Source organism: Takifugu rubripes, chromosome 19 (genome assembly GCF_901000725.2).
Source record: "Takifugu rubripes chromosome 19, fTakRub1.2, whole genome shotgun sequence".
Lineage (NCBI taxonomy): Eukaryota > Metazoa > Chordata > Actinopteri > Tetraodontiformes > Tetraodontidae > Takifugu > Takifugu rubripes.
The window spans coordinates 18,526,284-18,548,236 of NC_042303.1; the positions used below are offsets into that span (position 1 = coordinate 18,526,284).

The 21,953-nt window shown below is 52.4% G+C and overlaps 1 protein-coding gene across 5 annotated transcripts in view; it reads left to right on the plus strand.

The window, feature by feature from the left end:
* Positions 1-20,255, plus strand: part of LOC101064518 (glutamate receptor-interacting protein 2) — a 38,237-nt gene extending 17,982 nt beyond the window's left edge. The window contains exons 1-25 of one of the 5 annotated variants that reach the window (XM_029827133.1): positions 113-274; positions 5,295-5,372; positions 6,502-6,637; positions 6,735-6,880; positions 6,963-7,049; positions 7,946-8,021; positions 10,027-10,172; positions 10,379-10,526; positions 10,754-10,923; positions 11,975-12,130; positions 12,215-12,367; positions 12,476-12,662; positions 13,306-13,451; positions 13,742-13,822; positions 14,554-14,617; positions 14,763-14,908; positions 15,528-15,672; positions 16,742-16,881; positions 16,958-17,152; positions 17,234-17,390; positions 18,821-18,935; positions 19,034-19,238; positions 19,321-19,523; positions 19,612-19,758; positions 19,946-20,255. In XM_029827133.1, the coding sequence (XP_029682993.1) occupies positions 220-274; positions 5,295-5,372; positions 6,502-6,637; positions 6,735-6,880; positions 6,963-7,049; positions 7,946-8,021; positions 10,027-10,172; positions 10,379-10,526; positions 10,754-10,923; positions 11,975-12,130; positions 12,215-12,367; positions 12,476-12,662; positions 13,306-13,451; positions 13,742-13,822; positions 14,554-14,617; positions 14,763-14,908; positions 15,528-15,672; positions 16,742-16,881; positions 16,958-17,152; positions 17,234-17,390; positions 18,821-18,935; positions 19,034-19,238; positions 19,321-19,523; positions 19,612-19,758; positions 19,946-20,104 (3,441 nt within the window). In that variant the 5' untranslated portion in view covers positions 113-219 and the 3' untranslated portion in view covers positions 20,105-20,255. Of the gene's footprint in view, positions 1-112; positions 275-5,294; positions 5,373-5,539; positions 6,638-6,734; positions 6,881-6,962; positions 7,050-7,945; positions 8,022-10,026; positions 10,173-10,378; positions 10,527-10,753; positions 10,924-11,974; positions 12,131-12,214; positions 12,368-12,475; positions 12,663-13,305; positions 13,452-13,741; positions 13,823-14,553; positions 14,618-14,762; positions 14,909-15,527; positions 15,673-16,741; positions 16,882-16,957; positions 17,153-17,233; positions 17,391-18,820; positions 18,936-19,033; positions 19,239-19,320; positions 19,524-19,611; positions 19,759-19,945 lie in introns of those variants that run through there. The other 4 variants (XM_029827134.1, XM_029827135.1, XM_029827131.1 and 1 more) reach the window with 4 other exon arrangements.
* Positions 20,256-21,953: the final 1,698 nt, after the last annotated feature.

The window sequence follows — 21,953 nt, forward strand, 5'->3', positions numbered from 1 at the left end:
CTCCCTACCTCTCTCTCTCCCTCCCTCCCCCTCCCTCCCCCACTCGCTCTCTCTCTCCCTCCCTGTGGGGGTTGAGCGGTCGTAGCGTAAGCGCCAGTCATCTCTGATCATCTCCACTCTGCTCCCCGAGAGCTCGGCAGTCCACATCTCTTGCTCTGTTTCCTCCTCTTTCATCTGTCGTTCTTCTTCTCCTCTGCTCTGGATGTTACTCACAGCTGGATGTCTGCTGTCATGTTCTGCGGTCTGAGGAGGGACTCTGGGGCGACCGGTGTTGGTGAGTGCTGAACCTCCGACAAATCTGCTCCATTATTAAGCTGCAGGTTTTTTTAATTATTCATGCTCCTCCGTGAAGCTCTTGTTTTAATTACCAACCACTCGTCCCAGAACTCCCATCAAACATGACTGGAAGGCGCTCCGGGATCTCCGTAAACCAGACTTAGCTGAGGTGTCCTGTAGATGGCGCTCTCCTTGGTATATTGTTGTGACCATCTCACTGTGGAGGTTAAAGGTCAGAAGTGTCAGAACTTTTATTCCTGACTCTTGGCTTGGTGGTGGTCCCTGGTTTCTGACTGGTTTCTGACTGGTTTCTGACGTGTTCTGCTCCTTCTTGACCCACAACCAAAGCCGTGCTAGTTTACTGTTCTAGTTCACTGTAGATGTGCCCGATAAAGTTCTTTTAAAAAACTATTTCGGCTCCAGTTCTAGCCTCATACAGCTACTGTTACACAACCCATGCAACCATGAGTGCTGTCAAACAGTTTGTCTTACAACCCAGTGAACTACGCCCCCGCTGGCGCCCCCTAGTGGTCTGGATGTTTGGCTGGTGGGAGTAAATGGCTGCTTACTCTGTTGAGCCTTTGTGTCTGGCTGCTACACATTTCTGAGTGGGGCTAACATTGCAACACTCCATTTCGGTAGCTAAAGATCATTGTTGATTGTATTATCACTCTCAGCATCCTTCTGTGCCGGAATGGTTGCATCAGGGTATTAATGGGAAAGCAGCACCAGTGCATACTGGGAGCTCTGTTCCTCCCAGTGTCCTCAGAGACCGTCTGAACGCCACCACACGGAGCAGATCCTGCGCTTCAGGTCCTGAGACGTAGATTACTGGGATCTTACGGACCGATTACTTCTGTTGTTGTCAGTCTTGCCTGGGATTAACTGCTTTGCTAATTAATGAGAGGATCTAATGGCCGCAGAGTAAAATGAGCACCTCCCACAGGCTGGGGGAGTCGATCCACTTCATTTTCAGAGGCATCGATGGGCCGACCGCAGTCCTGCTGGAGCGACTGTGTTCTGCTGCAGGCAGCTCTCTCTCTCTCACACACACACACACACACGCACACACACTCTCTCTCTCTCTCTCTGTGAGGATTCCCATCGACATAACCATGAACTAACCGTAATCCTGAACCCAAGTCTAACCCGAACCTTCGAAACCTCCCTCCAAAGGTGTGAGGACCAGATAAAATGTCCTCACTTTGATAGATAAATAAGTTTCCTGAATCTGAAGCTAATGAGCTAAGCTAATGGTGGTGTCTGTTTGTCAGCGCAGGATTGAAACTTGCGCGTTGATTTATATTCTGTGCTGTTTCTCTCTTTGCTGAATTTTGCTAAATGTTCTTTTCCATCTTTTAATTCTGTTGTTTCTGCTTGTGTTTGATTGCTGTAAACGACTTTGAAGAGCATTTGTTGACGTCCGCTCCGACGCTTCCCATTTGTTCTTCCTCATTCATTTCCACTTTAAAGCCTTTAAAAATAAACTGGTGCCTGGAGTGTCTGACAGTCAGGGCGGCAGCTGATATCCACGCTCTTCCTCTCCACAACACCCACTCACCCCTGTTTTTCTGCTCTTACCTGCAAAAACTGCCTTCGCCGGGCCTTTTCTCAGCCCTGTTAGCGTCACAGCAGCGGCGCGTGAGCAGGAAAAAGCTAAATTAAACCTTCAAAGGGATTTTTTAATCTCATCATGAACGCTTCAGTGATTCGTTGTTTCCGTGCAGGACCAGTTTGTCTTTGTTGTTGGCACGTTTAAAGAAACGTTTCCCTCACAAAAGATTCAGCGGCACCATTTGTTCCTCTGCCCTGGAACCCAGAGGTGGCTCCGGAACCTTCCACAGACCCACAGACGCTCTGGAACTGCTGCTAGCACCAGCATCCCTCAGGAATGAACAGAGTGTTCTGCTGCAGAAGACAGAACACACCGTACCTAACCAGTTAGCCCGAGCCCGCTTCTGCCTCCCACCACAAGGGGGAGCTGTGGCTCATAGTCCCGACCTCCATCCTCATCCACCGATGGTGCTTCTGTCAACCCACAAATCCCATCTCAGTGTAAAACCCTGAGTGTAGCCAGACCTTCCTCGTGCTTCCTCCGTGGTCACAGGCGACGCAGCGACTGCGCGACGCGTCCGGCTTCATCACCGTCACCGCTGTTCCCGGCCGGCTCCTCCTGCCCCAGGTTCTTCCTGTCACTACGTGGAGGGCTGAGCTGTGCGTCTCTTCCCTTAAGATGATTTTAGGTGTACGTGCAGAGTGCCTGTACGGAAACAAACCACCAAGTGTAACTACCACTGTGTCAATTCATTATCTCAGACTGAAACAGCAAAAAAGTCATGGCAGTCATGGAAAAATAGAGTTTAAAGTGTAGAAGAGTGTCGCGTCTGTGTCAAAGGGGCGTCAGCCTCGGTCAGTCGACGCTTCCTGTCAGACACGTCTGTAGTTTGGAAGTTAGGGAGGTGGCGGAGGCTCTCAGGCAAAAGGAAACGTGAGAGGGAAAGTTGTGCTGACCCCTGCTCGGATCCCATCACACTCTTTTTTTTCCACCTTCCCATCGAGGCTGCAATTAACCACAACAGAGAATCCATTAAGCCTCCTAATTACTGTTTGTTCCATCCATATCTGCTGCGTGTGGGCGACAGGCAGCTCTGCACATGTGTGCCGCGCTGCAGCAGGACAATAGCCAATTATTTCCATCACCTTCAGCATCATAATAACTGCAATTAAACGCCCCGAACGTCAGCGGGGGGGGTGGGCGTGTGGACAAGATGCAGCTTTGTTTAAGCCCATTTTTACTCACTTACAGGGTTTTCAGGACTAAAAGAGCAAGTTGGCGCCTGCGACAAGCGGCTCGTAGTCATGAACTTTGAGTTTCGCTGTGTGAACACGTCCAGACGAACCTGTGAGCTCTAATATGACGTCAGGTTAGTGCACCTGCCTCAGTCAGGTGAGCGCTCAGGTGCGTCAGATTGGTTCTTATGTCTCTAGTGAAAGAAGCTATTTAAGAGCTGGTTTTTATCCAAAGGGCAAGATTATTATGCTAATTATTCTGGTTGTGGTGCTGCCACCTCCTGGACGGCCATAAATAAAGAATTCCATGAAGGTTTTGACACCATCCAGATTCACTGTGATGGGTCACTGGAAGGAGCAGCTATTAATCACAGAATAAAAGTGATGGGGCGATGAGCGGTGCACGCTGGCACGCCCCGAATCCTCGTCACAGATTCTGGTGTCCTGTTGACGCCGCTGACGCTCATTATTGTGAGTCCTGTTGCATTTATCTGTGAACTTTTGTGGGTTTTTTCAGTGACTTTGATGTCAGATTAATGAACCAATCGACCCGTTTCCTGCTCTGCCATCATTCATCCGAAAACACACAGGAAACGAGTGCAAATGCAATTAAAGACAAAGCTGACAGTGGCGTTCCGAGGCTCGTCTGTCATCTATAGTGTCAGGAAATAATCCCTGCAGTCCGTCTGCTGCAGGCTCAGAGCTCTGACAACAGAGAGGAGCTGCTTCCATCCTGGTCCTGAGCCGACCAGGAAAGAGCCGACAGACGCTCCAGGTCTGGTGGCCGGGCCTCTTCAGCTCCTCCGGAACTTTCTGTCGTTCAGCAGTTGAGCCGACAGCAGCAGCCGGCGGCGGCCTCATCACGCCTGCATCATTCACCAGGAGAAGCTCGTTTATACGGGAGCGGCGAGCCGAGGCAGCAAAGAGGCTTTGGAAGCAGATGTGAGGCGGCGAATCCATTCATGAAGACCTGAGCGGCCCCACGCGCTCCAGGCGTGGGCTCAGAGCAGCGACACCTCAGACAAACAGTTGAAACGCGAGATTTCAGGGCCCCCACCCCCCCCACGGGGGGAGCCACGTTGTAGACGCCATCGCTGCCTCCACACCACTTCATGTTCGCAGGCGGCTGCTGCACTCTTTGTTTCTACTGAAACAGATCATGCTGAAAACCTGTATGTGTGTGTGTGTGTGTGTGTGTGTGTGTGTGTGTGTGTGTGTGTGTGTGTGTGTGTGTGGGATCCATTATGCTGCTGACAGCCGCTCCCCAGGAGCGACGCACCAGTCAGATAACTTATGGCAGCACTTTTAGAGCAGAATTGCATCCAGAACGTATAAATTATTGAAGTTATTACAGGATTCCTAAACTCTGGAAACAAGGACGGCCTCTTTTTCCCTGTCACTGCTGGGATCTGGTTCGGGAGCGTCCCCAGAGTGGAAGTGCTGCATCTCTCAACAATCTTCTGCCAGTATTAAGTAGAACGCTCTGGCTGTTATACTGGGGCAGGGGAGCAGAGGCTCCGTTTGTGGCCCCGTCCGTCCCGGGCCGCCGGCGCCGCTGTGGCTCGTCCAGCCGTTCTTTAGTCGGCGATGTCATTAAATAAATATTTAAAGCTGGAGATTAAACATGCATTTCTAATGTCATTAACAAGCCACTTTTCTTTTACAACCTTGTGCTGAAAGGAATTTGATAATTGTGGACATAAACGGTTCCCACGGCGACGCCTGGGGACCTTCGCGGGTGCGACAGTGGTGAAAGGTCACGTTTGTTCTCCTGACGGACGGAACGAGCAGAGGTGATTCCGGACCCTTTGAACGACTGGAACGGTCCCACATTATGAGTGGTGACACATCTGGAGAACCAGATGATGACTCGCTCAACTTCTCCCACCCCCGTGATGGAGCAGAGGTCGGAAAGTAGGACACATCCTGTCCCCTCCGCGCCTCCGAGGGTCCCGGCGCCACAGCTGCTGTCCAACGGGACGAGAGCAGGACGGCGAGACGCTTCAATTATGGCTCCTCAAAACGAGCGAGGACCTTCAACAGGTTGTTTGTTCCACTGGAGCGAGACGTTAGCGACACCTAGTGGTGACTCTCGGTGCTGTGGTCCTCGGCGCTGACGTCTGTGGGGGGGTTCGGGTGTGGGGGGGGTTCGGGTGTGGGGGGGTTCGGGTGGTGGAGACGTTTGTCCTTAACCTGCTCTGAGACCTTCTCAACGTGTCTGTGTTTAGATGATGGGCCCTATGGAAAGACTAAAGATCTCTCTGGACCAGAGCAGACCATGTCCTCCAGGAGACACAGCATCCCAGGTACGTCCGCGTCCTCGGGTTCACCTGTTCTGTTCCGGACTTCTCCGTGCACGTGCATTAAAGCCGTGCACGTATCTCCGCCCGGCATCTGTATGGGACACGCGGTCCCCTGACGAATTACCGCTGATGTGGAGCCGACAGGGTCTCATTAATCTTCCTGTCCCCAGGTTCTGGTTCGGTCCGTTTCGTGTGTTTACCAGAAACTGCTGTTACAAATAAATTAGGAGCAAACTGCAGAAGCTCAGCGCGTTTGTTGGTGCAGAACCAGGCCGTTCCGACCTGCTGTTGGAGACCGGCCGGAGCGGCGCGGGGTCGCGACCCCCCCCCCCCAGGGCCTCAGACCGTCGCCACAGTTCTTCTCCGATGTTCTTCCTCAGAGTCTCTCGTTGGTTCTGTTGTTGGAGCAGCGTTGGACAACATGTTCCCCCGAAGAACAAACGCCTCAATTATTGTGAATAGAATTAGACCCAGCACTTTGGGGGGGGGGGGGGGGGGGTCTGGTGTCGGAGCCCCGGAGCTCCGATGCAGCTGCTGCTGGTGACAAATGGAGCTTTGATGATAATGAATGTGATTTAAAACAGCTGGAAGACGAGAGAGGATTGTTCGGTTGGAAGTAACCAAGTGTAAATGAGAAATAAATCAATAGTCGTGTTGGAGATGATTGAATCTGGTGATGCTAATGCTAATATGCTGCTGCGTGATTAAAAAGGGTCGTCGTTAATAACAGAACTAACACCAACATAGATGCTAGGAGACCCGTGTGACAGGAACCACAGAGGAACCAGACCTGGTTCTGGGCTGAAGAGGCAGCGGGAAACTTCCGCTTGGATCATTGGGAAGCAACATCCCAGCATTCGGCTGCAAACGTGTCCTTTAACCCATCAGGACCTTCTCAGGTCCAGTCCCAGGACCTTCTCAGGTCCAGTCCCAGGACCTTCTTCTGTGGAGCAGCGCTCGTTAGCTGATGCTAATCACCTCCTCTCTCCTCTCCTTCAGTTCTGAGCTCTAACCTCGTTTCTCAACATGTTGTCGTGTTTGAGTGTGTGTGTGTGTGTGTGTGTGTGTGTCGCCGTCTCTGCGTCCCTCTTTTTGTGTATTCGTCTTCATGTGCGTGTGTGTTTTTGGTTAGAAGCTCTGCGGGGGGTGACCATGGTGGAGCTGGTCAAAAAGGAGGGCAGCACGCTGGGCCTCACCATCTCAGGTGGGACGGACAAAGATGGCAAACCGCGGGTGTCCAACCTCCGGCCAGGAGGACTGGCGGCCAGGTGTGTGTGTGTGTGTGTGTGTGTGTGTGTGTGCGTGTGTGTGTGTGTGCGTGTGTGTGTTGGGGCTCCCATCCTGACAGGCCTCCCCCCTCTGCAGGAGTGACCAGCTGAACGTGGGCGACTACATCAAGTCTGTGAACGGCATCAATCTGACCAAGCTCCGGCACGAGGAGATCATCAGTCTCCTGAAGAACGTGGGGGAGCGAGTTCTCCTGGAGGTGGAGTACGAGCTGCCCCCGACAGGTACGTGTCCTGATGGAACCGGCGTCAGACGCTACGCTTCACCTCCAGACAGGTCAGGCTCCTCTCTCTGTCCCCCCTCCAGCACCAACCAGCACCTCCGGCGTCATATCAAAGACAATCGACATCTGTTTGCACAAAGAGGGGAACAGCTTTGGCTTCGTCATGAGAGGTGAGCATCCACCACCCGCGGGGCTGGGTTCATGCTAGGGTTCATGCTAGGGTTCATGCTAGGGTTCATGCTAGGGTTCATGCTAGGGTTCACGCTAAGGTTCATGCTAGGGTTCATGCTAGGGTTCATGCTAGGGTTCATGCTAGGGTTCAAGCTAGGGTTCATGCTAGGGTTCATGCTAGGGTTCATGCTAGGGTTCATGCTAGGGTTCACGCTAGGGTTCATGCTAGGGTTCATGTTAGGGTTCACGCTAGGGTTCGTGCTAGGGTTCACGTTAGGGGTCAGGTTAGGGTTCATGTTAGGGTTCACGTTAGGGTTCACGCTAGGGTTCATGCTAGGGTTCATGTTAGGGTTCACGCTAGGGTTCATGCTAGGGTTCACGTTAGGGGTCAGGTTAGGGTTCATGTTAGGGTTCACGTTAGGGTTCACGCTAGGGTTCACGCTAGGGTTCATGCTAGGGTTCATGTTAGGGTTCATGTTAGGGTTCACCTTAGGGTTCACCTTAGGGTTCACCTTAGGGTTCACGTTAGGGGTCAGGTTAGGGGTCAGGTTAGGGTTCACGTTAGGGTTCACGCTAGGGTTCATGCTAGGGTTCACGTTAGGGGTCAGGTTAGGGTTCAGGTTAGGGTTCACGTTAGGGTTCACGTTAGGGTTCACGCTAGGGTTCACGTTAGGGGTCACGTTAGGGTTCCCCGAACCACATCAGGCCTTTGAAGTGAAAACACCTTTATTTCCTGTCTGAGCTCATCCTGCTGTTCCTCCAACTTCCTTTACATTACATTTACATTAATGACCTCCTGTATTAATTACAGGGACATCGAGGCTTTAACCAACGCGTAAACAGCCTAATCTAAAGGTTTTTAGATCGGGACTCATCGTGTTCAATCCTTCCGTAGGTGGCGCCCATGAGGACTGGCACAAGTCCCGCCCCCTCGTGGTCACCTACGTCAGGCCAGGAGGACCTGCGGACAGGTAACAGACATCTCCAGACGGCTGCTCCGGTTTAAGCTAACGGCTCCAGGATGTGGTCCCCACGCGTCCTGGGACCACGCCAAGGCGCGTCGGGACGGGGGCGGGGCTTAGGTTGAGAGGGTAAGGAGACAACTCAGAGAAGGAGGGAACATAGAGAAGGAGACAACTCAGAGAAGGAGGGAACATAGAGAAGGAGACAACTCAGAGAAGGAGGGAACGCAGAGAAGGAGACAACTCAGAGAAGGAGGGAACTCAGAGAAGGAGACAACTCAGAGAAGGAGGGAACATAGAGAAGGAGACAACTCAGAGAAGGAGGGAACATAGAGAAGGAGACAACTCAGAGAAGGAGGGGACATAGAGAAGGAGACAACTCAGAGAAGGAGGGAACGCAGAGAAGGAGACAACTCAGAGAAGGAGACAACTCAGAGAAGGAGGGAACTCAGAGAAGGAGACAACTCAGAGAAGGAGACAACTCAGAGAAGGAGGGAACATAGAGAAGGAGGGAACATAGAGAAGGAGACAACTCAGAGAAGGAGACAACTCAGAGAAGGAGGGAATTCAGAGAAGGAGACAACTCAGAGGAGACAACTCAGAGAAGGAGGGAACTCAGAGAAGGAGACAACTCAGAGAAGGAGACAACTCAGAGAAGGAGGGAACATAGAGAAGGAGACAACTCAGAGAAGGAGACAACTCAGAGAAGGAGACAACTCAGAGAAGGAGGGAACTCAGAGAAGGAGACAACTCAGAGAAGGAGACAACTCAGAGAAGGAGACAACTCAGAGAAGGAGGGAACATAGAGAAGGAGACAACTCAGAGAAGGAGACAACTCAGAGAAGGAGGGAACTCAGAGAAGGAGACAACTCAGAGAAGGAGGGAACATAGGGAACGAGGAGGCTGCCAGAGGAACACAGACCCCCCAGAGATGTTGATCTCGCTACATAATGTTCCTCTGCTTTTGTTCTGGATCCGGTTTAAACAGCTCGTTTACGGCCGCCTGGCCCAGACAGGACCAGACAGGACCAGACTCCAGAACAAAGCCTGGTCCCTGAACGGCTACAGGACCAGACTCCAGAACAAAGCCTGGCCCCTGATCAGCTACAGGACCAGACTCCAGAACAAAGCCTGGTCCCTGATCAGCTACAGGACCAGACTCCAGAACAAAGCCTGGTCCCTGATCAGCTACAGGACCAGACTCCAGAACAAAGCCTGGTCCCTGATCAGCTGATTCGGTCCAGCAGAATCACTCAGAACCATGAATGAGGAGGATGTGGAACATCTGCACGGAGCTGCCAGAACTCTGGAGGCCCATAGGTGATGGTGTCGCTCAGGGCTGGAGTGAACCCCTGTTTGGGTTGTAGATGCGGTCCTGATAGAACCTCGGCTCTGGGGGGCTGAGGTCCGCAGGGCTCCCGGTGGGTCCTGGACCCAGGAAATCCTCCTCCCAATGTGGGTCAGCGCAGGGAGACGAATGAGATGTTCACGCTGCTTTATTCTACACTTAATCCCCCGGTCCCAGGAGCTGGTTTAGAGCCGCTCTGGGAATTACTCTAAACTCCGGAGAGTCGGAGTGGCGCCGGGTCGGCAGCAGCTTGGGCTTAAAGAACCAGAAGGTCCAGACTGGGGCCCACGGGGACAGTTTAATCCACCTGTCCGCCTGTCTGTCCTGTCCACCTGTCTGTCCTGTCCACCTCTCTGTCCTGTCCACCTCTCTGTCCTGTCCACCTCTCTGTCCTGTCCGCCTGTCTGTCCTGTCCGCCTGTCTGTCCTGTCCACCTGTCTGTCCTGTCCGCCTGTCTGTCCTGTCCACCTGTCTGTCCTGTCCGCCTGTCTGTCCTGTCCACCTGTCTGTCCTGTCCACCAGACAACATGGCTCAAGAAAAGGTGAAAATTCTCAGAAGATTCACAAATCATCATTTTCTCTGGTGGTTCCCATGACGATGAGAGTGGAGGGCTTTGACCTTTCACCTCACTCAGTCTGTGTGTGTGTGTGTGTGTGTGTGTTCAGGGAGGGAACGCTGCGTCCTGGCGACCGTCTCCTCAGCGTTGACGGCGTGCCGCTGCACAACAGTAACCATGGCAACGCCCTCGCCGTGTTGGCCCAGTGTGGTCAGGAAGCTTTGTTCCAGATAGAGTATGATGTCACAATCATGGGTATGAAAACACACACACACACTCACACTCACACTCACACACACACACTTACACACACTCACACACTCACACACTCACACACTCACACTCACACACTCACTCACACACTCACTCACACACTCACACTCACACACTCACACACACACCTGCACTAGCTTTACCCATGATGCACTGCAAACACCTCCTTTGTAACTTTCCTCCCTCAGACACGGTAACCAACGCCTCGGGTCCGCTGCTGGTGGAAATCGCCAAGTCGCCGGGGGCAACGCTGGGCGTCACGCTCACATCAGCCAACCACCGCAACAAGCCGGTCATCGTGATCGACAGGATCAAAGCTGGCAGCGTGGTGGACAGGTACCCCGGCTGAAGGATCAATACTGCTGATCAGAGCTGATCACAGATGATCAGAGGTGATCACAGATGATCAGAGGTGATCAGAGGTGATCAGAGGTGATCAGAGGTGATCAGAGATGATCAGAGGTGATCAGAGCTGATCACCTCTGATCACCTCTGATCACCTCTGATCACCTCTGATCACCTCTGATCAGTTCCTCTCACCCCAGTCCTCCATTTGTGTCCAGATGTGGAGCTCTGCACCCTGGAGACCACCTGCTGTCCATCGACGGGACGTCCACAGAACACTGCACCGTCCTGGAGGCGACGCAGCTGTTAGCGAGCACAACTGAACTGGTCAAACTGGAAATGCTGCCCTCCCATCAGACCAGGCTAACTGGGAAACAGCACGACACAGGTGAGACCTGCCGACGCTGCAGTGCTTGATCACCCAGGATCCTCGTTGATCACCCAGGATCCTCTGAATCCAGCCCCCCCCATAACAGGGGCCTTCTCTGCCACCTGCACGCTTCCATTAGCTGGAGGACGCTTTCTCCTCCAGCTAAGACGTAATTCCACTGGATCCAAATTCCACTGGATCCAAATTCCACTGGATCCAAATTCCACTGTATCCAAATTCAACTGGATCCAAATTCCACTGGATCCAAATTGGGAACCAGATTCCAGCCTGTGATTGTCCCAGGATCCACCCTGACAGCAGCCAGCCTTAACGAGGACAAAGCTAATGTCCCAGAGACATCGGACGTCTTCAAAGCTCGTCTTCATTCGTCAACATCAGGGACAACGTCTCCTCATCTGTGTTTGATGGGCGCTAACGTGCTTAAATACACGGCCGAGAGAAAACAAAGTGAAGCTAGGGTCAGTTCAGTGTGTGTGTGTGTGTGTGTGTGTGTGTGTGTGTGTGTGTGTGTGTGTGTGTGTGTGTGTGTGTGTGAGAGAGAGAGAGAGAAAATGGCTCATTAGGACACTGATGGCCTTGCAGGAGACCTTGCAGTCAGGCTTTATTAATAGGCGCTCTGATGAAAGGTTGCAGTGTGTGTGTGTGTGTGTGTGTGTGTGTGTGTGTGTGTGTGTGTGTGTGTGTGTGTGTGTGTGTGTGTGTGTGTGTCCTGCTCCGCCAGGCTCGGAGGAGATCTCCATCTCTGATCTTCAGTTCTTAATCTGAGGCCACCCTCACATGTTCTGGGTGGTGGGTGGGGGGAACCAAAGCTTAGATGATGGACCTGGTCCAGGGGGGGGACAGGACCAGATGGAGACCATGTCCAGCTCTACTGACAACTCCTAACAAACATTCCCTCTGTTGCTCCGGTGCGTCGATGTTCTCAGCAGAGTCCATGATGTCCCATTAGAGAACGTGTGTCTGTTCTCGTTGCCGTGGGTAACTGGTTCCGGTTGATCCGGTCTGATAATGTGTCTGATAAACCAAACGGGGCTCTGTGTGGTTCCAGTGAAGGTGCAGAAGTCGGACCACCCCCACTCCTGGGACCCCTGTGTAAACAACTACTACCCTCCAAACTCCTCCCTCTGCAACACAAGCTCCACCCACAACAAGTCCTGGACGGCCTCCAACAACAACACCATCAACAGCGTCGACTACTGCAAGTGTAAGCCGCCTCCCGCTGTGGCCCCGCCCCTTCCTGTTCGCCCCTCCTGCAGGTCTGCTAGCTCTGCTCCCTCCCTCTCTGCAGCCCTGGTCTCGGCCAGCTTCTCCCCCGGCTCCACCACCACGTCGGGGCCCAGCAGCCAGAGCTCCAGCACGCTGCCCCGGCCGTCCGGCCCCATGAGCCCCAGGAACTCGCTGCTCAAGCGACGACAGAGGAAGAAGGACCACAAAAGCTCCCGTAAGCCTCAGCAGCCCCAGGTCACGACCCGGGTCCAGACCCGTCCAGAGCGCCCCTCCTGCCTGGTGGGGATCGTAACACGTCTGTGCTGCGTCTGTGCCTCTTTAGTGTCTCTGGCCTCCAGCTCAGTGGGTCCTGGAGGTCAGGTGGTCCACGTAGAGACCAGTGAGGTGGTCCTGACCGGAGACCCGCTCAACGGGTTTGGTGTCCAGCTGCAGGGAGGGATATTCGCCACCGAGACGCTGTCGGCGCCGCCACTGGTCCGTTTCATCGAGCCCGACAGCTCGGCGGAGAGGTGAGCGCGTGGGCGTGGCCGGGGGGGCTTTAACTCGCCGTAACGGGACGTCAGCGCGTACGTGCTGCCAACAGAACCTCCTGAAACACCGTGTGTTCTAATGTCACGACCTGGAGTTACACCTTACGTAACTGGTGAGCACACACACGTAACGGCGTGTGTGTGTGTGTGTGTGTGTGTGTGTGTGTGTGTGTGTGTGTGTGTGCGTGTGCGTGCGTGTGTGTGTGTGTGTGTGTGTGTACTGTTGTATTAAGATGTTCTGCATGTACAGGGGGGTGTTTGTGCCCTCAGGCCTCCCTCCCTTCCTGTTAGCGCCCACGCTAACAACGCTAATTAGCCAGCTTCTGTTCTGTTCTGCCGGAGGAATCGATGAATCGTCCCGATGGCTGAAACACAGAAGGTTCTCCTCCTCAACGCGGCTCACACGCCGCTGTCTCAGACCGCCGTCGTGCAACTCGTGTTTTGGTCTTTTCGGAGGAAAAAAAACATCCTGTTTTGTTGCTTCGTGGATTTAATGGTGGCTCAACATTAAATCTGAGGACTCGTTAATGATGCCGATGTTCCCCCACCGTCTCCAGACTTTCTGTAGCTTTGACTTGAACATGACAGTGGTGTGACGTCACCACGGTAACCTGTGTTGTAGGTGTGGCCTGTTGCAGGTGGGAGACCGCCTCCTGTCGATCAACGGGATCCCCACAGAAGACGGAACGCTGGAAGAGGCCAACCAGCTGCTGCGTGACGCCGCCTTGACCAACAAAGTGACCCTGGAGATAGAATTTGACGTGGCAGGTTTGTGACGCCACCACCAGGTGGCGCTCGGGGGGGGGGCCGGGCAACTCCAGCTCTCAGATACTCCTTTGACCGTCAGTTTCTTCCCTGTTGTCGTCAGAAAGATGCATCATTATTTTTAACAAACTCATGGTTTTAAACACTTTGGGCAAAACTGTAACTGATCTTAGTTTGGACGTGCACGCCAGAGTTAGCACGTTGCCTTCGTTAGCATTGCAGGGACGCAGCAAAGTCGCTGTTCCATGTGTCTGAGGTCAAAAGGTCAGGCCTGTAACGTGTTTGTTCCACAGAGTCGGTGGTGCCCAGCAGCGGAACGTTCCACGTGAAGCTTCCAAAGAAAAGAGGGGTGGAACTGGGCCTCACAATCAGCGGTACGAAGGCTCAAACATTCACGAGTCTGCCTCTCTTCAAACCGGCCGCGTGCACGAGTGTTTGCCATAAATATTAACTGGGCGTTAGAGAACAGTCGGAGCTGCTGTGTGTTTGACATAAAAGGCCTCTGGAATCTCTTAATGGAGCTGCTTCCTCCATGGGGCTTCGCTCCACCACTCCATGGAAAAGAGTGTTTTTTCTTCGCTACATTTATTCAAAATGGGCTTCCGTGACTAAACTGTACCCACCAGTTGGTCTCAAGCAGTCCGCTGATATACAGGGGACTATTGTTTCTAATAGTAATTATGTAAAATAGAGACTTTGTAACAAATAATTCTGTTTGTAAAAGCGGACATAAAGCAACAGGTCGACATCGCCCCCTGGTGGCGGCCGCCAGCGTGACACGAGCCCCTTTTAGCATCATTTCTACAGTTTCACAGTCTCACATATTAAAATCACTCTCTCAGTAACTCAATACCTCAATAACTCTGTCTCAGTGTTGAGCCTGGAGCATGTTTGATGCACTGACATGTTCAGACACTGTAAATATTGAACTGAACACTAAAACTGGCAGGAAAATGTTTCTGCTTCTGGATTCTGAGCCGTTTCGCTGTTAAATCGTCCATCAATCACCTTTTGTGTTTCTCTATCGCCACCAGTAATAATCTGACTGTTTGAGGTATTTTAGAGATTGGCTTTTGTTTTACTGGCTGGTTTTGTCTCTTTACAGCCAGTAAGAAATCAGGAGAACCCCTCATCATTTCTGATATCAAGAAGGGCAGCATGGCCCACAGGTCTCATTTTTCCCATTTTTGCCAATTAAACTTAATGAATGTGCAGTTAAAAAGCCGCATTTCTGGACGTGCATGCATGTTTATCTCACCTCATTCCTTCCAAAATGTCCTTTCGGGTTGTGACGCCTTTGTTTTTGTCCTTCAGAACAGGAACATTGGAGCCTGGCGATAAACTGTTGGCCATTGATAACATCAGGCTGGAGAACTGCTCCCGAGAGGAAGCTGAGCAGATCCTGCAGCAGTGTGAGGAGCTGGTCAAGCTGAAGATACGCAAGGATGAAGACAACTCAGGTGTGTTGAGACTGTTTTTCTGGTTGGACTCGCTTCAGGTTCGGCAGATGTTGCAGTGACCGTATTTGACCACCAGATGGCGGTGTCGTGCATGAATCAAATTCATGCTGTGCTGCTTTAAAAAAAGCCGAAAACACATTGAGTGACACTTTTTTATCAAATACATTTATCATCGATACGGGATACACACACACACACACACACACACACACACACACACACACACACACACACACACACACACACACATATATCCACACAGCCTCGTGTACATATGACAAATTTAAGCCTCCATCTTTTGTGAATTACCTGTTCTTGTTGGCACAGCTGTGTCAATTTGAGTCACTGCATAACGCACGCGCACAAACACACACACGCACATACACCCATGCACAGACGCGTTAGGGGTGCAGTGTCGAGATTATGTGTTCATGCTACATGATGATGATACATGATGATTTGGCAGTATCTTCTCCCTGTTGCCATGGAAACTGTGTCTTCTTCAACAGTCTTGTCTGTCAGGAGTTTTGACCTAGTTTAGTCATTTTATGTGTGTGTGTGTGTGTGTGTGTGTGTGTGTGTGTGTGTGTGTGTGTGTGTGTGTGTGTGTGTGTGCCAGATGAGCAGGAGACGTCAGGCAGCATCATCTACACTGTGGAGCTGAAGCGGTACGGAGGCCCTCTGGGTATCACCATCTCAGGCACCGAGGAGCCTTTTGACCCCATCACTATATCAGGCCTGACGAAGAGAGGTCTGGCTGAGAGGTAACCCCCCCCACACACACTCACACACACACACACACACACAGAGGACTCCAGTGATTTAATCATGCTTTCACCCTACAGTAAATCTATACAATCTGCTGTTAATTATTATTCCTGGGTGTGAAGCCTGTCTCAGTTATGGTGACGCTCCACATCCGTAACAGGACTCCCTCCTCTCAGGTGACCCGTCAGGAGGGAAGTTCAACCCTCAAAATCCAATCTGTCTGACGGCTCCAGCCTCCGACACTCAAGGAGACTTTTTTTATCAGAACAGGAACAATCACATCAACCAAATGTCCTTAACAATCTCAAAGGATGTGATCGATCTAATGTTGCCCTTCAAAATAAAGGACCAAAGGACCAAAGATCCCATCAAATCTGCTGCCTCCAACTCTCCTGTCAGAACTAAATACAGCCCAGAATCGAACCGGGCCCAACTCCTGCGGGAAGCTAGCACCTTCACAGCGGCGTGCTAGTGGAAAACCTTCACACACCCACAATATTTTCTTTATATCTCTGTTTTATTGTGACTCAGATGCGGGAATCACACAGTCCTGGGAAATAATCTCTCTTTAGGTGCCAGGGTAAACGGTGCGTGACGGCGTGTTGTTATAACCAAGCACGAACAGGAAGCCTTGTTGGTCCATGTCTGCTGATGCAGGCTGATTTATCTGACCCTGTAACGTGATTATTCACCCAGCCAAAGTTGTGTCTTACCATGATTAGAATGATTGCAATTACTGCTATTATTATTATTATTACTGTGTTTTTTCTATCATCACTCTGAATTACATGATAAGAACATTATTCACTAAAGCTTTTTCTGGCCCTTGGGAGATAAATAAAACAAAATAAAAGGTCCCCACTTCTACGGCAAAACCCAGGAGTTTGCGTGTGTGTTTAGTGATACATTCAGAAGCTTTAAAGTGCTTCCTGTTTGGTATCAGCATCATATGACAACAGTCGTGTGTGTGCGTGTGTGTGTGTGTGTGTGTGTGTGTGTGTGTGTGCGTGTGTGTGTGTGTGTGTGTGTGTGTGTGTGTGTGTGCGTGTGTGTGTGTGTGTGCAGGACAGGGGCTATCCACGTGGGCGATCGCATCCTGGCCATCAACAGCGTCAGCCTGAAGGGGAAGCCCCTGAGCGAAGCCATCCACCTGCTGCAGATGGCCGGAGAAACCGTCACGCTCAAGATCAAGAAGCAGCTGGACAGTAAGCTGGGAACGTGGCGCCGGCGAGGACGGAGCGCCACTTCCTGTTTGGTTGACCCCAGCTTTGTCTCCTCCAGATTTGGAGGACAAGAAAGCGGCAGAAGCGGAGGACACGACAGAGAACGAGCTGAGCGACACGGAGGAGGACGAGCTGACGGACAGCCAGCAGACCAACAAGCTCTCCGAGCTCTACGCCACCACCATCCCCAGCGTCGACTCCGCCATGGACTCGTGGGACGGCTCGGGCTTGGACGCCGGCTACGGCAGCCAGGGTCGGCCTTCAGAGGGTGGCTGAGCCCCAGAACGTGCACAGGTGTGCACGGTCTGGGGCTCACGGCATGTTTCTCCCGCAGGCACCTACAGCCACCAGGCGGCCGGCATCGCCCTCCACCCCCACGAGTGGCGCAGCGCCAAGCAGCCGCACAGCACCACGCCCCCTCCTGGCCGTCAGAAGAACTACCCCTTCAGTGACGGAGGCTTCAGTGAGGATGACTGGGACAGGCCGGCAGGGTACTCCCCCCTTTGCTAACCCTTCCACCTGCATCCACTGGTTCCACTCCCAACATCCCAACACTCCCAGTTTAAATAGTCACTGCTGATACACGTCCAGTGACGGTGAGGAGGTCAACGACAGCGTGGTGAAACCAGTGAAGCCAGTAAACCAGTTAACCAGTGAAACCAGTGAAACCAGTGAACCAGTTAACCAGTGAAACTAGTGAAGCCAGTGAAACAGTTAACCAGTGAAACCAGTGAACCAGTTAACCAGTGAAACTAGTGAAACTAGTGAAACCAGTGAAATCAGTGAAGCCAGTGAACCAGTGAAACAGTTAACCAGTGAAACCAGTGAACCAGTGAAACTAGTGAAGCCAGTTAACCAGTGAACCAGTTAACCAGTGAAACTAGTGAAGCCAGTTAACCAGTGAAACCAGTGAACCAGTGAAACAGTTAACCAGTTAACCAGTGAAACCAGTGAAACTAGTGATCCAGTTAACCAGTGAAACCAGTGAAACCAGTGAACCAGTTAACCAGTGAAACCAGTGAACCAGTGAACCAGTGAACCAGTGAAACAGTTAACCAGTGAAACCAGTGAACCAGTGAAACTAGTGAAGCCAGTTAACCAGTGAAACCAGTGAACCAGTGAAGCCAGTGAACCAGTGCAGCACTGGGCAGTGTTGGTGTCTCGGGGGCGACAGTGAGTCAGGAGCTTTGACCTTGTGAGGTGGCAACATTCCACCAGCTTATGTAACACTAACGGCTGCTGGGGGGGGAGGGGGGGGTGGAGGGGGGTGGGGAGGGGGGGTGGAGGGGGGGGGGGGGGGGGGAGGGGGGGGGTGGAGGGGGGGGGGGGGGTGGAACACGGATTAACAGAGTGAACGTGAATTAATCTTGTCAGTAAAATGTCTGTGTAAATTCTCAGTCATCCAGGTCATTGTATCCAAGGTAGTTTTCTCTGTCAACTGGACTGTTTCTTCTCTTGAAGACGTTCCTCCTTCTATCCAGAAGGCTTCTCCAGTTCTGAAATCGCTGGGGAGAGAGCTTGAAAATATATAGCCCCTGTGGCCCATTAGCATGCTAATGATCCGGGTGGTCACCTGAGAGTCGTTAGCAGGGTCGTTCGTCGGGTCGTTCACCTAGTTTCTGTTGAGGTGTCTCCCCTTTGTCTGCTGGGTCACGTGTCAGTAAAGAACATTCAGCCGGGAAAAGATTAGTCATGTTAGAGTGAAGCAGAACCACTGGGCGGGTCGGCTTCACCTTCCCTCTGGATGCTCCAGTTCTGATGAACGTTACAGTGACTCTTGATTACAGCAGGGTGACGGGACAAGGGGCCACCTGGACCTTTAGGGCCACCTGGACCTTTAGGGCCACCTGGACCTTTAGGGCCCGTTGGGGTGCAGAACCGGCTGATTTCACTGACTTCAGTTTGACTTCTTCTGCCAAAGGTTCCTTTGCCACCAAGCAGATGGTATTCTGCTGGACCCTGAGGACAGTTTTTGGTGTCAGGCTCTGGAGGACCTGGAGACCTGCGGCCAGTCGGAGCTGCTCAGAGAAATAGAGGTCAGCTCAGATGTTCAGCCTTCATCCTGGACCTTTGTCCACGTCTGCAGGTGTCACAGCACCAGCGTCCTCTCTGCCGTCTGTCTTTCTGCCTTCAGGCGTCCATCATGACAGGAACCGCCATCAGTCTGGGTGTGGATGGTGTCCCTAAGCCTCCCCCTGAGCCCATTCTGAGTCACAGCAGAATGAGTCCATTGCGGAGAAACTCCCTCCTGAACCAAGGAAACCTGCTCCACCAGCCTCCACATCTGGCCCAGGGAGCCCATCTGAATGAAGAAGCTCACCTCCTCGAAGATGCTGAAGGTACTAGAGTCACGAATCGTTCGGCGTGAAGGCCTGAGGGCTCCTGTTCATGCCGGTTCCGTGCATCCTCCATCCTGCATAGACCTGCACCAGGAGCTCCACTTCAACCACGAGAGCCACCTTCATCAAGGAGCACACCTCCACCCAGACAACCAGTCCCCCGTCCTGCCGCACGACCCCAAGGCCAAGGCCTCGCTGAGGGTGTCGGAGAGGACCTGGGAGTCCCGTCGCATTAAAGAGGAGATGCAGGGCATCGTGTCCCCGACGCCTCTGGAGTTACACAAGGTCAGTCCAGGGGTCCAGGTCCAGGTCCAGGTCCAGGAGCTGGTCCTGACGCTGAAGCCTCCTCACCTCCCTGTGGTCTGGCCTGCAGGTGACTGTGATAAAGGACCCCGAGATCGACGATTTCGGGTTCAGCGTGTCCGACGGCTTCTTGGAAAAAGGCGTTTATGTCAACATGATCCGACCCGACGGGCCCGCGGACCGCGCCGGGCTGAAGCCCTTCGACAGGATTCTGCAGGTAGGAGGAGCGGCGCCGACCTCCGAGCAGCTCCAGGCCTGAGCCCAGATAAGGGTGGCGTCCTCTCGTCAGCGGCGTGGGGCCACCTTGGTGTTCGTAACGGTGCCACATTAGCTGTCATTGCAGGCTCATGTGGGTCAGAACTCCCAAAGACCTTCACCTGGCTCTACCCCACCTCCCTGTCCAGGTGAACCACGTCAGGACGAGGGACTTCGACTGCTGCCTGGCGGTACCGCTGATCACAGAGGCTGGAGACAGGCTGGAGCTGGTCATCAGTCGCAACCCGCTGGCCTCCGAGGACCTGGAGGACAACAACAACACGCTGGATCATCCACTAGACCTGTAACGTGCACACACGCAGGCGCACGAGCCTAACAGCTGCTGAGTGAGTGCACCTGGCCCAGAGCACGCCCACACACACACACACACACACACGCCCACGCCCACGCCCACACACACACACACACACACACACACACGCCCACGCCCACACACACACACACACACACACACACACACACACGCCCACGCCCACACACACACACACACACACACACACACACACACGCCCACGCCCACACACACACACACACACACACACACACACACACTCACACACGCACACACTGTTTACAGGCTAAATGAAAGCAGATGTTAAACATCTTCTCTTCACACACTCCTGCCTTTTCCTCTCTGCTGCCACAGAAAAGATCAGACCACTAAACTAATGAGGGTGGACGACCACTTGATGGATGTGAGAACTGGCCTAAAGTTTTAGAGATCCTCTTAACGGAGGGAGATCTAAAAATATATTAACTTAAATGCTAAATGTGAACGTTCTGCTTGTCTAGAAGAGACTGGAGACTCTGTCCTGACATCATCTCCTATGAATGAAGGCAGTTTAGCTCCTCTCTGACCTCTGACCTTCACCCACATGTTCTTTGTGCCTGGTCGAGGAAACGGTTCTCAAAACAAATAACTTTTCCGATAACTAAAGTTGGACTTTATCAGGTTTCCAGCTTTTTCCTGAAGGTGCTGAACCTCCCACGTCGGCATCTTCAGAGTCTTTGATGAGAAATTCCTCTTTCCAACCAAAGATCTGATTATTGCAGGAATAAGCTTCATCTCAGATCAGCACATTAACGGCTCCAGATGTTAAATGTGCACAGTGGAAACGTCAGAATTTCAGCCTGAGCCTTGGAGGAACCATCAAAGCTACATGCTACACTGTGAGCTGGAAGGAAGGACGTTTCTTCATGATCAAAAGACCAATAGGTTAGAGCTGTGTGGGCCTGTTGTGGCAGCGGAGGTCCGGGGTTCAGAACTCAACAGAACTCTGGGCAGGAGAGTGGAGATGAGCCTTAAACTGGTCATCTGGAGAAACTATTCCCAAACATCTGGACCGTTCCAGGGCTGAAAAGGAAACGTTACCGAGCGTCACCGCTCACGTGGTTGGTTCTGCTCCTCATGTGGAAACGTGAGTCTGACAGAACCCATCGGTACCGTCCCTCTCCTGGCAGACGCACATTTACGGTTCCCACATACAAAAAGTCACTGTGAACAGATAAAAATGTGGCGCCGGTCCAGAATAAACATGTGTGCGAAGGACGGGATCGGAAAAAAAAGCTCCTGTCACGTGACACCTGCTGAGGTAAAATGGTCAGACAGGAACAATCAGCCTCAGTGCTCCGCGCTGTTACGTAATCCAGCAGAGCTGCCCCCGTTTCAGAGTACCTGCGTGTGTGTGTGTGTGTGTGCGTGTGGGCGTGTGGGCGTGTGTGTGTGCGTGTGCGTGTGTGTGTGCGCGTGTGTGTGTGTGCGTGTGTGTGTGCGCGTGGGCGTGTGGGGCGGACACACTGAAACAGATCCAGGCAGTGTACATTTCACTGTACAGAGACGCTGGTCACGCTCATGAAATCCTGATGAGACAGAAAACCCCCGTGAATTGTTTTCCAGAAGCAGCTCCAGCTTTTTTCTCCAACATTTCAAAAGTCCCACGAGCCCAAAAGAGAAAGCACACACACTGTTGAGCGCCACACACTGTTGGGCGCCACACACTGTAAGTATTTTCATATACGACAAACTCCTGCGTGTTTTTTAACGTCATGTCGAGTGGCCAAAAGAAGAAAAGACTTTTGTAAAAGCAAAAAAGATACGAAGCCTTCCAAAACTGTTCTGTTGGGTTCTATGTACGT